Genomic DNA, 14,510 nt, shown 5'->3' with positions numbered 1-14,510 from the left:
TAAGTGATGAAGCAGAAAAAATAAATGAGCCCTCCAAAGACATCATAAAACATACATAGTAGCTCTTTAACATCTACCCATTAGTATTGTGCGATTATTTCTTATTAGTGCAGAAGTCAGGTCTATTGCCTTTGTTGCAGCATTTTCTCCTTTTATAGGACTTCTGATTTTTGTTGTGCCCAATAGCCTGTCTGCAGATAACTTTGATAAACTATCTATCTTTGATAAACTGCTGAAACATAATGAGGGTAAAAACATTGCTTTTCTTATTTAAAACTAAAATAAAATGGAGAAAGTTACTTAAATGGAAATGGCTTCCTCCTCTCTCTGTAATTTCCAAAGTCTGTCTGGGTGTGTACCAGTACTGGCAACATCCTTGCTGTTCCTGGAATTAAGTTGATTAACCTTTTATATCAGGATAGGAAAGGTTGGTGATGTTTTCTTTCTTTTCTTTTTTTTAAGTACCATGTCTTTAATTAGACTCTTGCATAAATGGTGGATTTTTTAAAATAATATTATTGGCAAGATCTTGGAGAATTCAGGGGAAAATAAAGTGGAAAATATAGTCCTAGAGCAAATGCTGAAAGAGTTAAGTTCTGGATGTGGAACAAGTTGTTAGTTTAAAGGGCTGGCTTAAATTTTTGTTCCTAATCTTGTCTTCTAGATCTGGACACAAAATTGTTTTATTACCTTTGGGCTTCAGAATGATGTGTGTAGAAATAATACTTTGTGAAAAGATCATGATGACCAGATACTTCAACTTAGGAAGTGCCTAATCTGGATGTTAAGACATACTTAAATATCTAGCATAACAAGTTTGGAGGTTTGAATTGGGTAAATTATTAGAGTATTATGAAATTAATATTGTTTAAAATATAAGAGAGAACTGAAAAAAAAACAAAAACAAAAACTCTTTGTCTCTCCCAACAGTTAAATTCTACCTCACAGAATATCAACTTGGGACCATCTGGAAACCCTCAGTAGGTTTGACTGAAATATAAACTGAATGTAATTGTTAATAGTGTGAAAAGTTCTTTGGTTATATGCCTCTATTTGTTGATTTACACTGCTCAGGAGGAAGCAAAACATTTAATCCTGTGCTGAATAAACAACCCTCTTTTAAACTTTTTTCATCTATACCTTCATGTTTTGTTAATTTGCTATCCTTTTATTTAAGGACACTATAGCAAAGATGACCTCTCTTTTTTGGGAGTGGTCCACAACTGTTAAGAAAAGAATGTGAAAAGCTTATGAAAACAAGTTTGCTTTAATACACGACAAAGGAGCAAGTTACCATGTTGATAGTACAGACCTAGTCACTGTAGTCATAACTTGCTTCTCTGTTTGGTGTGTTCTGTAGAGTTGCTGTTCTCAGTTCTATGTGAATCTCTGCTTTTCTCATCTTCGTCTAAGAGGTGACTGCTGTTTGGGTTTTGCTTTCCTCACTGATTTGTTCTATGCTAACAGGAGAAAATATGAGACTTAATAGGTCCCAGTAAGAATTGAAATTCCGAGAGCATTTCCCTTTGGAGCCAGTAAATGAAGAGATGAATAGTGATGTAACCGTTTTGGAAGTTGAGAAGATGGATAATTGTTTTGATGACAAAAATATTTATGACTTGCAATTTTTAGACTTGCATTTCTTTACCAATTCAAGTGCAATAGAAGTAGACTGCTGTACAGCTATAAAATTTGTAATTCCTATCAAAATAACCTGTCTGCTTCCTGAATATCTTTCAGTGCTAAACCAACAGACTTTGATTTCCTGAAAGTTATTGGGAAAGGCAGCTTTGGCAAGGTGAGCTTTCTTATAACTGTTTTTAATCCTGGTACAGGGATATTGGCTGATGTCTCGTGCCTGCTGACTGATGGCAGGAGATTTGGCCGGATGCTTTGGGAGTGGTATTGCATGTTCAGTCTAGACATACAAGCTGTTGTACTGGATACCTGTTGCTCCTCTTTATAGCCCTGCCATTTTTATTTTTTGATGAGGCAGTTGTACTCCCAACACGTGACCAAGGCAGTCTTGTAACAGAAGTGTTTCCCTTTCTTGTTAAGAGCAATGGGGATCCTCCATCTCCTCCAGAGAGCAAAGGGGATACCCCGTGCTTCTGCAGCAGCTGGAGTTCAAACCCTTTCCCTGTTTTGGGATGGGCTGTTTTGTCAGACACCTAATACTGTGGAGCAGTGTAAGCAACAGCCCCCAGAAAAGTGAGTTTGATGCCCTACAGAGAGAGATGCAACAGAGAATCCCTCTTGGAATCTTTGTTTTCAGGTTATTTTAAAAGTTACAGTTTTTCATAAATTTATTTTCAAACAATTTCAGCCATTTTTATCAGTTTTCAGCTCAGAAGATAGATTCAGCAGGTCCTAGAAAATAATTATTATAATTCAGCCCTTCACAATATCACTGCATGGACAGATTTTATTGAACTGTAAGGTGACTGCAAGTGCTTTCTTTATTGGTAATTGTACTGCTGACTTACTGTATTAAAAGCAAGGAAACTGTATTGTGAACAAATAACATTAATACTTTTCTGTTATGCTGGGGTTAGAAATGTATTTCGAATTGAATACGAACCACAACAATCACATGTCATCCTTTGTTTTGAATTTCACAGGTTCTTCTTGCAAAGCGAAAACTGGATGGGAAATACTATGCTGTCAAAGTGCTGCAAAAAAAAATTGTTCTCAACAGGAAAGAGGTGAAGACAAATACGCTTTCTTCCACCTCTTCCCCCTTCTTTTTCCCTAATTATTTTTTTTCCTGTTTACTTATTGACCTTTTGCTTCCTTACAGCAAAAACATATTATGGCTGAGCGTAATGTGCTTTTGAAAAATGTGAAACATCCATTTTTGGTCGGATTACATTACTCATTCCAAACAACAGAAAAGCTTTACTTTGTTCTGGATTTTGTCAATGGCGGAGAGGTATGCAGTTATTGTGTTTGGATTTTGGTCTCTTTATTCTGCTAATTCTAGACAGGATTAACAAAATGTACCTTTACAATGTGCTATGATAAATACTTTCCTAAGTTTTGAAAATCCTATTACCTTATCTTTTGAGTAATGATGGTGTTACAGGCCTCAGTAGCTAAACAGACTCTATTCCTCTATTTACCAACAATTTTAATCCAGAATTTATCCATGGTTGTCAAATACAAATACCTTCTCTTTTATAGTTCTGTAAATTTACCTCTATTATGAATTAATCATATGTTGACATTTTTCACCACATAAAACTGTCTCTTGTATCTGCACTAGTTGAGATGCTAGTCTTTCAAATGTGGAAGGAAGGAAACAGGCAGCAGAATTTATTACTTTGATATTATTGGGAACCTCAGGATTATTGTGTGGCTTTGCATGGTCTAATTACTTATTACCAAATAACCTTATCCTCAGGATTCTTTTCCTTGAAGCAGTGCTATTGAATCTGAGGAGTTAATAAATAACCTGAAGAAAAAAACTTTTGAAAGACATGGAGAAAGTCTGTAAATGTTTAAATACAACATTCTGGAGCAATTGGTCTTTAGCTGGGACCTGCTGGTTTTCAAAATACCAAGTAGTTCCACAAGTGTTCAAGAAACTTGCGTATGAACCAGTTGAATAGTTAATAAATATGTGAGAAGGACATAAAGTGTTGCTTCAATTTCTTTAAAAGCTGTTATGGAAAATCGGGGATATTGCAGACTAATAACATCTAGATTGGTCTAAAAAATTAATGGTACTTGTGATGAAAACAACAAAGTATAGTGAAAAATCCTTACAGAAGAACTATCCAGCATACTATACGTTTTAAAGAAGAGCTGCCTATCTTGTCACTTGCTGTGCTTTTAGTTTAGTAATTTATTGATGTAAACTTTATACTTCTAAAAAGTCTTATAGCTGCTTACAGCAGGACAGTATAGCAGCGAGAGGGCATACTGTTGTAGATAGAACTGATAATGGAAAGAGCACATGAGATGAAGGGGTGTACCTGAATGGTAAGTTTGAGCCAAGGAGTTGTTTTTGGCATATCTGAAAGTTTTCATCTTGCATGATTTAACCTTGTCTACCTCTGTTCTCAGGACAGTGATTTAATATGGTTCCTTTTGGCTAGTCTGGTTTTAGGAGTGTGCCCTTTTGCGTTTCATAGAATCATAGAACGGTAAGGTCGGAAGGGACCTCTGGAGATCATCTAGTCCAACTCTCAGCGTGGCCCATATGGGGATTGAACCCGCAACCTTGGCATTAGCAGCACCACGCTCTAACCAGCTGAGCTAGTTTCATTAGATTCCCATACATTTCTGAGCTTCAGAGAGAAAAGGAAGCAAGTAAAGGAGTAACAGAAGTCATCATGCAGCAAAAGCAATTTTGTTTCTTTTACATTTTAAAAAGCATGGACAGCTAAATAAAATTACAATTTACTATTAGTATTACACATTGTAACCTGATTTGTTTTTGTGTTATGTTCTTACTTATTTCTTTGCATTTTTACAGCTGTTCTTTCACTTACAAAGAGAACGTTCCTTTCCCGAGCACAGAGCCAGATTTTATGCTGCTGAAATAGCCAGTGCACTGGGCTACTTACACTCCATAAATATTGTATACAGGTAAGTTTCTGAAACATATTCCTTTTCTGCAGAAGTATAAAAGAAAACAAATTACTGAATAAAAAAAAAGACTACATTAAATCTTCTTACAGGAAATTTGAAATAATGACTTCAGCAAATCTTAGAGCTTTCTTTCAGCTGAAGAATAAAAGTCCTTCTTTGCCTTTGAAGCTTTTATGTTAGTGACTGTTTTGAATTAATACAAGGATTTCTTTTTTATATATATATAGGGATTTAAAGCCAGAAAACATTCTCCTCGATTCACTGGTAAGTATGTAACGATATTTTTGATGTTCTGTAGGCTCTTGCAAAATTGACATTTATATCCATATGTATTCACATGCTGAGCATGTTCTGTTTTTAAAATGCCACTCTTTCACAGGGTCACGTCGTGTTAACAGACTTTGGACTTTGTAAAGAAGGGATTGCAAGTTCTGATACCACTGCAACTTTTTGTGGGACACCAGAAGTACGTTGACAACTTCTGTGGTTTTTTAACTAGTCGTATTAATATTTATGTAACTGAAAAATCAAATACTCTTTTTTTGTATTGTTACAGATTTGCATTTTTTAACAAGCCATTCCTAGCTGACTGAAGATCTATTCTTTGTCCTTTTTACTAATATTCAGTATCTCTTGCTTACTACCCATATCCCCTTAACTCATCTCTTCCTTCCTCCCTCTTCCCAGCCCTTTTCACACATTCTATTACTTCCTGTTTCTCCTAACCACTGCCTAGATACAGCAATTAGCTTGTGCAGCAGCTGCAACAGATTTCCTTGACCAGAGTTGCTAATATGAAGCTACTTACCCTAACCTGCCAGTGATTTTTATTAAGTTTATGAAGATTTAACTTTATTAACTTTATAAAGACTTGAGACTTGAGCAAATTTTGCATATGGGTGAAACTTTGAATTTACTTAGTGAGTTTATTCAACTCTCTTGTCTCTTTTTACTAAGAAAACTAAACTGTAGAACTTAAAATCTGGATCTCTTGAACACGTATGATGGATTCAGTGGAACATCAAGATTGACTTGAGATGGCTATAATTTGATAATCGTATTTTAAACTATAAAAAGGACTTTGAAGGCAATGAAGGATGAGTGAGGAGTAGTATTTAGCTGGAAGAGCAGCTGAACTTGAAAAAAAACCCCACAAAACATATGGTAGCATGTGACAAAACTTATCCTACTTATCATTAGAGTGGGAATACATAAAGCTGAGTGGTAAATGTGAGCTGAAACAATATTTGTTGAGCATCTTGGGAAGTTCAAAGGACAATTTATAGAATGATGGTAACTCTGGACCTGTTAGAGATTTTCATCTATGTGTTTTTTTTTAATCTGGTGTTCAGAAACTTAGTCTACACACTTACATAGGACTTGCATGAATTGCAACATAAGAGAATGTTAATGTTATTGCTTAATATGAGTTTTTCAAAATATTAAGGCTAAACATAGCAGTTGTATATTAGCCTTTTTTAACCTAAGATTTAGATTCAGATCTTTTATGATCCTGCTAAAAGCATAATATTCTTGTGAGGGTTTCTCAACACTTAGTTGAGTGACTTGGTGAGCTCCAGCACCTAAAAAGCTCAAAGGACGTTATGAAAGATTAGAAGAAACTTAAGTGGTTGAATTCAAAATACTACATTTGTTGTTCAAGCTTTTGCAGGGTCATTTGTAGACAAATAATTTAGAGGACACTCACATTTAGAAAGTTTGAGAAATGCTGATCTATTTAAACTACAACATTCCGCTCCCCTCATTATAGTGATATTTGTACCTTGTAGGACAATGCTATTGTCTATTTGTAAATTAGCTTTCAAAATTTCGATACCAGAATGATCAAAGCGGTTATCCTCTTCTCTTAAGAGAAGATGAGGTTAGAAACTTCATGGGTGCTGAGAAGATGATGATCCAGCCATAGTAATTTTATACTGTGTGTCCATAAAGTAGTATTGTGTGAAGTGCCTGTTCTCGTACTGTGGGGTTGGTTAGTTCTGAGACGCCGAGTAGATTTATTGTGAGGTAGATGGAAACCAGTTAGCATTGTCATTCAATAGTTGATAGTATTGGATGTTTATCACAGATCATTCAAATAACGCATAATTGAAGAACCTCTACTTCCAGGATAGGGAACATCTAAGCTTACATTGGCAGAGCAGGCAAGGTGGTAGCCAGACTGCTGTGAGAGTGCCCTGCAGATGACAAGATGCTGCCTCTCCAAAATGGGTTCCTTGCTTAGTTCAGCTGCTGAAGGTGCTTCACTGTCGCTGTGAACCTATCTAAAATTTAAAGCAAGCTTATGGAGGTGGCAAAGCAGTTTGGCAAAATAATAGTGTATAGAAAGGATTATTTCAATTCAGAAAACAGTTGTCCTACTTGATATGTGGCCAGATGGTAAGGAAGTATTTGCCAACTTTGTTAAAGGACAAGATAAATATTTAGTAATCATATAATCACTATGAAGTAATTTCTCCTAAAGATGCTTCTGTGATGTGACTAAAACCTAGGTTTTATTATTGCTAGACTAATACTAAATTTGTTTGTTTGCTTTTTAGTATCTTGCACCAGAAGTGATTAAAAAGCAGCCTTACGACAACACAGTAGACTGGTGGTGTCTTGGTGCAGTTCTTTATGAAATGCTTTATGGGCTGGTATGTATTTAATATGTTGGGGAGTGGCAGAGGTTGGTTTGTCTGCCCCATGGGAAGTAATCCTGGAATACTGTAGAAGTTACTAACTGATATACTTCATTTTAATGGATGAACAGTTTGTCTTATAGCTTTGTAAGATCACATGTTTTTCCTCTTTTGGACTATGCTTTGCCTCCTGATGTCTAAAACTCTGCTTTCCAGTGAGCTGCTGTACACAAACTCTAACTCTAATGAACGTGAGCAGTCATCATTTTGAGGGAATGTGAGAGTAAATTGAATCAGCAGTGATACTACCCAATTAAAAAAAAAAAAAAAAAAACTTCTAAGGAAATTTTGGGGAATATTGGAACTAACCAAATTAAAATATATTTTTAACCTAGGTCTTCCACAATTTCTGCTATACTTCATCTAGTCAAATGTAATCACTCTAATAACAATCTGTTCTGTTAGTTTTCTTCAGTTTTGTCTCCTCCCCAGAGGACCTTTAGTAGGGAGAGAGATTTGTTTTTCCACTCTCATGTTCTTTTCAAGCAAGCTAAATAAGAACTTTGAATCTAGATGGCATGTATAGCTACTTCTGAGTGTGAGAATGAAGAGGAGGAGGAGGAGATGGGAGGAAAAAGCTATCTAGTGTAGAGAGCTGGCAAAGGGGATGACTGAATTTGAAGTTAATATGTAAGAAGAGGTAGATTTCTTTTAGCAATGCTTGTTTTTCTTATTTCTGATAGAATCATCTATAGATATGAAACAAAAGTGATTGAAAAATGTGACTTCAAATTCATGTATAACTTCACTTTTTTTTTTAGCCTCCTTTTTACTGCCGTGATGTTGCTGAGATGTATGAAAATATTCTTCATAAACCCCTAGTTTTGCGCCCAGGAATCAGTCTTACAGCCTGGTCCATTCTGGAAGAGCTTTTGGAAAAAGATCGGCAAAGCAGACTTGGAGCAAGGGAAGATTTTGTAAGTAATGTCCTAATTTATTAGGCCCCCATTTGAAGGGGCATTACCAAGTTTATGTCAATAGCACAGATGTAATAGTTGAAGATAAATACAGACATAATAGAATATTCTCTATTTTTATCCTCCCCCACCTTTTTTTTTTCTTTTTTCATTTTTGAAGACACTAGTTGTGGTCACTAAGCCCTGAAAAATTTTGGCGGTAGGAGACAGATGATTATTGCAGGATATAAAAACTTTGAACATGGTTGCTGCAGAACCGATAGGTTACTACAAAGGAAAGGAAACACGATTTGCTACTATAGTAGTCACTAAGGTGTACTGAGATACAGCATTTGATGCTTATGGTGAAAGTGGGAGATAATCAAAAGAGAAAGCTATTTTCTGGTAATGCCAATTTAACTGGCTACGTGAAAAATACTGCTCCTCAAAAGAGAAGAACACTAGTAGCATGCTATGATTTTAAGCTAAAAAAACCCTGCTGTTTGCGAGTGTTTTTCCAGTGTAACAAAAATACTTTGTTTGCAAAAAGTGTTCAGAAAAAGCATAGGTGTTCTCAGAACAGTATAGTGAGGAATGATGTAGGAGAACTTTTTTCTTCTCTTCCCTCCACTGTGAGTTCTTCACAATCTTCTTCTCACAGCCTTACTGCTTGGACATGTATTGACCTTGTAATTTAGCATTTAGACTACTGTTGTACTTGTTTGCAATGTGGAGTAAGATGAAAGGGTAGTATTGTTTGGAAAGGCATAGCTGTTCACTGTCTCGTAACTAGGAAGCATATTGTGGAGTGTTAGAGCTGCTGCCTCTTAGTGATCTGCTTTATAAAAGCTAACAAAACTTGAAGGCAGGAGCAGGAATACTAACAGAAAACATTCTTGTTATGTGGTTGATTTAAGATGGTGATTTCAACAGAAAACTGGATTTGATAGGAATACAAGTCTGCAGAGGCATGTTAACAAATTGTAATTGCTCTTTTTGCCAATCACAGTTTTTATTGCTAGGTAGACTTGGTGGATGAAGGACTTGACTTCTGTAGGTTTTGTTTATGCATGCAGTCTGAAGAAATACTTGCTATGGTACACGGGATGGATTTCTGCAACAGCTAAAATCTTTATTCCTTACTGCAGCTTGAAATTCAAAAACACCCATTCTTCGAATCTCTCAGCTGGACTGACCTTCTTCAGAAGAAGATTCCACCGCCATTTAATCCTAATGTGGTAGGTGCTATGCAGTGTTTTAGTTCATACCTGCCAACTCTCTTGCCTTTGATAGCTTGTCCATTTGGAAAGAGTGTTTTTGTATCAGAATGAAGGCTGACAACCCCTCAGCGCTGACTGCTCTTTTGAGCAGTGACACTTGCATACTGTCTTTTTGAGTTAAAACTCACTTTGACATGTCACTGTTGCCTCTAGTCATTTCCTTCAAAGGATTGTCAATTTGGAAGAGTAGGGGGAATCTTAAGACCAAAGAAGGAAAAATCAGATAGCCTCCTTATTTGAAGATTTAACAAATGATAGGTTTCCTGCCTTCTTGAAATTAAGCCTTAGTTGCATTCCCATCTTTTTTTTTGTTCTCCCATCAGTCTAAACTGAGTCAACTTGTGACTGCTAGTCCTAAGAATCTATCCTAAGGTTTTGAAGATAAATAATGACCTTCCTAAATAGGAGCATCATCTTTTGTCGAGGCTTCTGCTGCCTTGCCTCTGCTCTTTGTGACTAAATGTTAATATGCTTTAGGTCTTGGGTGTGTTCCTGGGAAGATGATCTATCATAACAACACTACTGTTGCTAGAATTTAAGAGTTAAAATGGTAAAGGGAGAAAGAGAAATTGTGATTTTTGTTAGGCTTTTGCATGCCCTTAATTTAAGAAACAGGCATTTCTAAATATTTCTGTATGGTTTGTCAGATCATACATGTGTGTACCCTTTGGGCTAAACTCCAGCCTAGAAGAAGCAAGCAAGCTTTTGATAGATGATTTCAAGCATGCTGTTGTGTGGTTCCTTAAACTTTCTATACTTACAGAAGAAAGAATTTAATGAAGTAGAGAGCCTCAAGAGTTAAATTGATATCTGAAGGATAAGCATTTTTTTTAATACATAGTATTAATATGACAAATGATGGTTCTTTCTTTCTGTTTTCTAGGTTGGACCAGATGATATTGGAAATTTTGATGCAGTGTTTACGGAAGAAATGGTCCCATACTCAGTTTGCATTTCTTCCGATTATAACATTGTTAATGCCAGTGTCCTAGAGGCAGACGATGCATTTGTTGGGTTTTCTTATGCACCACCTTCTGAAGATCTGTTTTCCTAGGAATTTAGAAGCCAACTGTGTTTTGGAAATCTTGGGTTGGACTGAAATGGCAGAATTGTGAACACATTCCAAAATAGTGCAACTATTGCCTCATTTTGTATGTGGGTTTGAAACCTATGAACAAACTTTCTCTACTGTATAGGAGGAATTTGGGCATTTTGAATGGCTTTCCTTGGGGTTTGAACTGTTTGTTCCTGCTGCAGAAAATATTTTAAAAAAACCTTTAAAAACTATTCTCTACACTTACTTATTTTTTAAGCAAAAACACTGACTGTTCTCCCCAGTCCCTTCAGGTTTACATTCATACCTATGTAAGATTTGGCTGGCTCAGGCAGCAGCAAATTTAGTAAATTTATAAATGCCTTTGTACCTATTTACAGTGACTTTGTGCTTGAATTGTAACTATGCAAATTGTCTTTTGTATATCATTGTTTAAAAAAAGGATAAACATTTTTCCTGTCATATTAATCTGAAATACAAGTTAATTTACCTGTCAACACTTAAATAAGGGATTAATTTAAATTAAGATTGAAATGCTTAAAGGATTTCTACTGAATGAAAACCTGGTCACATAATGTTGCTCCTACATTTGCTGAAGAATTCAATTCACTCAACTGGATTATCTGAAGTACGGGGAATTACTCAAAGCAAGGATGGAACAAATTAACTGGATTGATCTGATAACATTACTGATAATATTTTCTACTTTTTTTTTTTGCTCCCTGAGATAAATATGTCTACATTTCAACTGCATTAAAAATATTTTTGGTTAAAAGTCTGCTTTTTCAGAGATGTAAACATGTAATAATCACTGCTAGTTTGAAAGGCAATCTTGCTTTGATCTTCTGGGAATGGGTGAGGGAATCATGCTAAGTATTAGGGATTTCTCACTGATTTATTGTGTTTGAAACATTGATATATCCCAAGTGGATTGTATTTCAATATCATAGCTACTTGTCTTTTTCTGTGTCCCAGTTTGTACTGTTTTTTAATCCTCACTTGATATTTAGGAAAAATAATGTAAATTACCTTGATACTTTTGAAAATGTGAAAAACTTTTCATAACATACACATAAATGGGCAAACTGATAATTCTGATGAGCTGTTTTTAAAGAATGTTTTTAAAAAATACAGAAATTGGCATTATAATGTAATGGCCTATCACAGTTATATACATACACACATATATGCATATAAATATATAATATACGTGTATGTGTGTGTATATATATATATATATATAAATAACTTATAAATAACAACTCATTTGTCTACTGCTTCAAAAATGTTCTGAGTTGTTTATTCATAAATACATTTCAGTGAAGTGCCTTGATCTGAGATCTCTGATAAGACACAGATGAATAGCAAGGGTTAAATGTTAGATAAATGTCAATATTTAAATAGTTTGAATTTTGACAAAATAAGAGCTAGCCAAGAGAAATACTATTCAGATTGCATCATGATTAATCAAAGACTGAGAATACTGGGGAGAGCAGTGTATCTAATCATAATTTGCTTGAAACAAATGTTATGTCAACAGTGAGACCACTGGCAAGTGGAAGCTAAAAGGGGACGGATTCCTTGCTTGTCTCAGTCCTCTCCTGCAGAGTGCTTATGTGATGCTTAGAAAAATGTTATGCAAGGTATCAGGAGGGGTAGATGGGTAAAATAAATAAGAGGTACCACTGGATGGAAAGAAAGAAGAAACTACACCACTTTGGGGGAGGAAAGGGAGTTCGTGTTTGTTTTCCATAGTGCCACTCTGAAATTTTTGAGAGGTTTGGTAATAGCCATATAGCTGTTCAGGACAACCAGTAACTGCAGAAACAGGATAAGTTTAGTTAATTTGGTAGCATAAAGAGTCTTACCCTTCTTTTAAATGTAGGTCTTTTTGTGATGGACTGAAAGGCAGAAATTGATCTTAAGAAAGGAAGCATCCATTCTCATGAATTTCACTCTGCATGTTCCTGAAATGGTTGTGTGGGCAGCAGAACTGCCTTCTGCTCCTTCCAGCAAGGAGTACAATACTGTAACTGCTTTCTGCTTCTTAACAGCCAGGAAATACAATACTGCAGGGCGATGGGAAGGGGACGAGATAAGAATGAGTTGTTGCTGTGGGGCCTACCACCCTTCCAGTTTTTGTCCCTTGCTTCCAAGATGTCCATAGCTAGCTGCCTTTTTTTTGTTGGTAGGGTGTGTGTTTTGGTGATGGGTGGTTTTGGTTTGGAGGATTTTTTTTTTTTTTTTTTTTTTTTTTTTTGCCTTCTCAATTTTTTTGGGGTGGGATGTTGCCTTTCAAATAGGGAAGAGGCAATGACAGTTGAAGTAGTTACTATTTCTAGCTGAGCAGCTTTATCCTGTAATATTGCCTTTTCCTTCAGCAGGCTCTGCCTTTTTGGCTGAACAGGAATGCATTAGCATTTCACCTGCTGTACTTGTTCACTTTGGTCCTGCTGTTAGAGTGCGTATTGTGAAATGCCCAAGTCACAGCAGGGACCCTCTAAAGACACTGGTGAACACAGACTCTGTATACAAGCTTAAACAGTAAAATCACACAACGTTTCCCATATACAGTGCTCTTGTTCTGGATCTCTTCGCACTTTATAATGACCGCTCTCATAGTAAGATTGCTAGGTTCAAAATGTAGTAGTAGTTCCGCAGAACACTATAGAGTTCAAGAGGGAAAAAAAGCTAAAGTGTTACCATGGCAAAATCCAGCCCTGAGCTCCATTAGGAAGCAACATGGAAGCCACCGGCTGAATTCCCTCTCTGTTGGGGGGGGGGGGGGGGGGAGGGAGAAAAAAAAAAAAGACTAAAGGAGGTAAAATCCTAACGCCAGGAGTTGCTGTCTGTGGCGTAATGCAAGTTGCTGTGTTTGAACAGGTCTCCCTGCTGGAGAAGGTGGATCTAAGGTGGGATAGCGCTGGGCCTTTCTCCTGGGGCTTTGGGAGCAAGGAGCAGCTTTGCCCTTTGGGCAGCAGGATGCAGCCAGCGATCTGCTCCTTTGGCCTGGGAGGAGGGCAAGAGAGATGGGAAGAGAACTGTCTTTGCTGAAACGTTCAGCCATTTCAGAAGCTGGGACTGGGACTGGGAAGAGGAGAGCATGGAGGTGCTGTCTCTGGAGGTACTTGCAGATGGCAAGGAATGCTAAATGCAACAGTTACTCATGCAGTTAATAAAAGAGCTAATGGGGTTTTACAGCTACAGCGTACCTGTTGTACACCTGTTGAACAACAGTTCAGTTAAACTGCTGACGGACATGGTACTTTTCCAGGGCTGTGCTTAAGAGTGTCTGCAGCACACTACAGCTCCCGCTCTCCACAGCAGCATTGCGCTTCACTGGGAGAGGAGGGGGGGAAGGTAGTGGTGGCTCCGCGTTTGCATCCCGGCACTGCCAGAGGCGGCAGCGGCCAGTGTGCTCGGGCAACTACGTGTGATGCGTGGGGCTTTTCTTCAAGAGGAGGAGGGTGGTTTTAGCACCAGTGAGCGCCCTTCAGCTGCTGAGCCGCGTCAGGGCTGCGGTGAGGGGGGCAGCCGCCATGGCGAGAGGGAGAGGGCAGGGGGGGCGGCGGGGCCCCGCCCGCCCCCAACGGCGCGGGCGCGCGCGCTACGGCTAACGGCTAACGGCTGCCCCGAGCCCGCGGGCGGCGGGCGGGCGCCTGGCGCGCTCGGAACAGCCGTTAGCGAGGCGGGCGCGTCACCCCGGCCCGCCTCTACCGGCCGCTCTCGGACACTGCGGCAGCGCCGGCGGGCGGGCGGTACCGCTCACCGCGGCTGCCCCTTCGCCAGCGCCCTCCTCTGGAGAAGTGTTGTGGTGGCGGGGGTGTTGAAAGGTTTTGGGCGTGGGGAGGGGCGCGGTGCTGCCTGAGGCCGGGAGGACATTTTGGGGAGAGAAAAGGGGCGTTTGGGGGGAAGGTACTGAGCCCCCTGCAGAGCCTGCTGCTGGGCTGGGGCGGGGGCGATGAACAGGGTCATCCCTGTG

The 14,510-nt window shown here is 38.2% G+C and overlaps 1 protein-coding gene across 4 annotated transcripts in view; it reads left to right on the top strand.

The window, feature by feature from the left end:
• Nucleotides 1-11,698, top strand: part of SGK3 (serum/glucocorticoid regulated kinase family member 3) — a 62,043-nt gene extending 50,345 nt beyond the window's left edge. For all 4 annotated transcript variants that reach the window (XM_062568195.1, XM_062568196.1, XM_062568197.1 and 1 more), the window contains 11 exons: nt 931-980; nt 1,741-1,798; nt 2,622-2,705; nt 2,801-2,932; nt 4,481-4,593; nt 4,824-4,860; nt 4,976-5,062; nt 7,158-7,253; nt 8,060-8,215; nt 9,343-9,432; nt 10,358-11,698. In XM_062568195.1, coding sequence (XP_062424179.1) covers nt 931-980; nt 1,741-1,798; nt 2,622-2,705; nt 2,801-2,932; nt 4,481-4,593; nt 4,824-4,860; nt 4,976-5,062; nt 7,158-7,253; nt 8,060-8,215; nt 9,343-9,432; nt 10,358-10,528 — 1,074 coding nt within the window. In that variant the 3' untranslated portion in view covers nt 10,529-11,698. The remainder of the gene's footprint in view (nt 1-930; nt 981-1,740; nt 1,799-2,621; nt 2,706-2,800; nt 2,933-4,480; nt 4,594-4,823; nt 4,861-4,975; nt 5,063-7,157; nt 7,254-8,059; nt 8,216-9,342; nt 9,433-10,357) is intronic.
• The last annotated feature ends 2,812 nt before the right edge of the window (nt 11,699-14,510 follow it).

The sequence above is a fragment of the Rhea pennata genome, chromosome 2 (genome assembly GCF_028389875.1).
Source record: "Rhea pennata isolate bPtePen1 chromosome 2, bPtePen1.pri, whole genome shotgun sequence".
Classification (NCBI taxonomy): domain Eukaryota; kingdom Metazoa; phylum Chordata; class Aves; order Rheiformes; family Rheidae; genus Rhea; species Rhea pennata.
The sequence above is the reverse complement of the archived record's forward strand: the minus strand, read 5'-3'. Positions and strand labels throughout refer to the sequence as shown.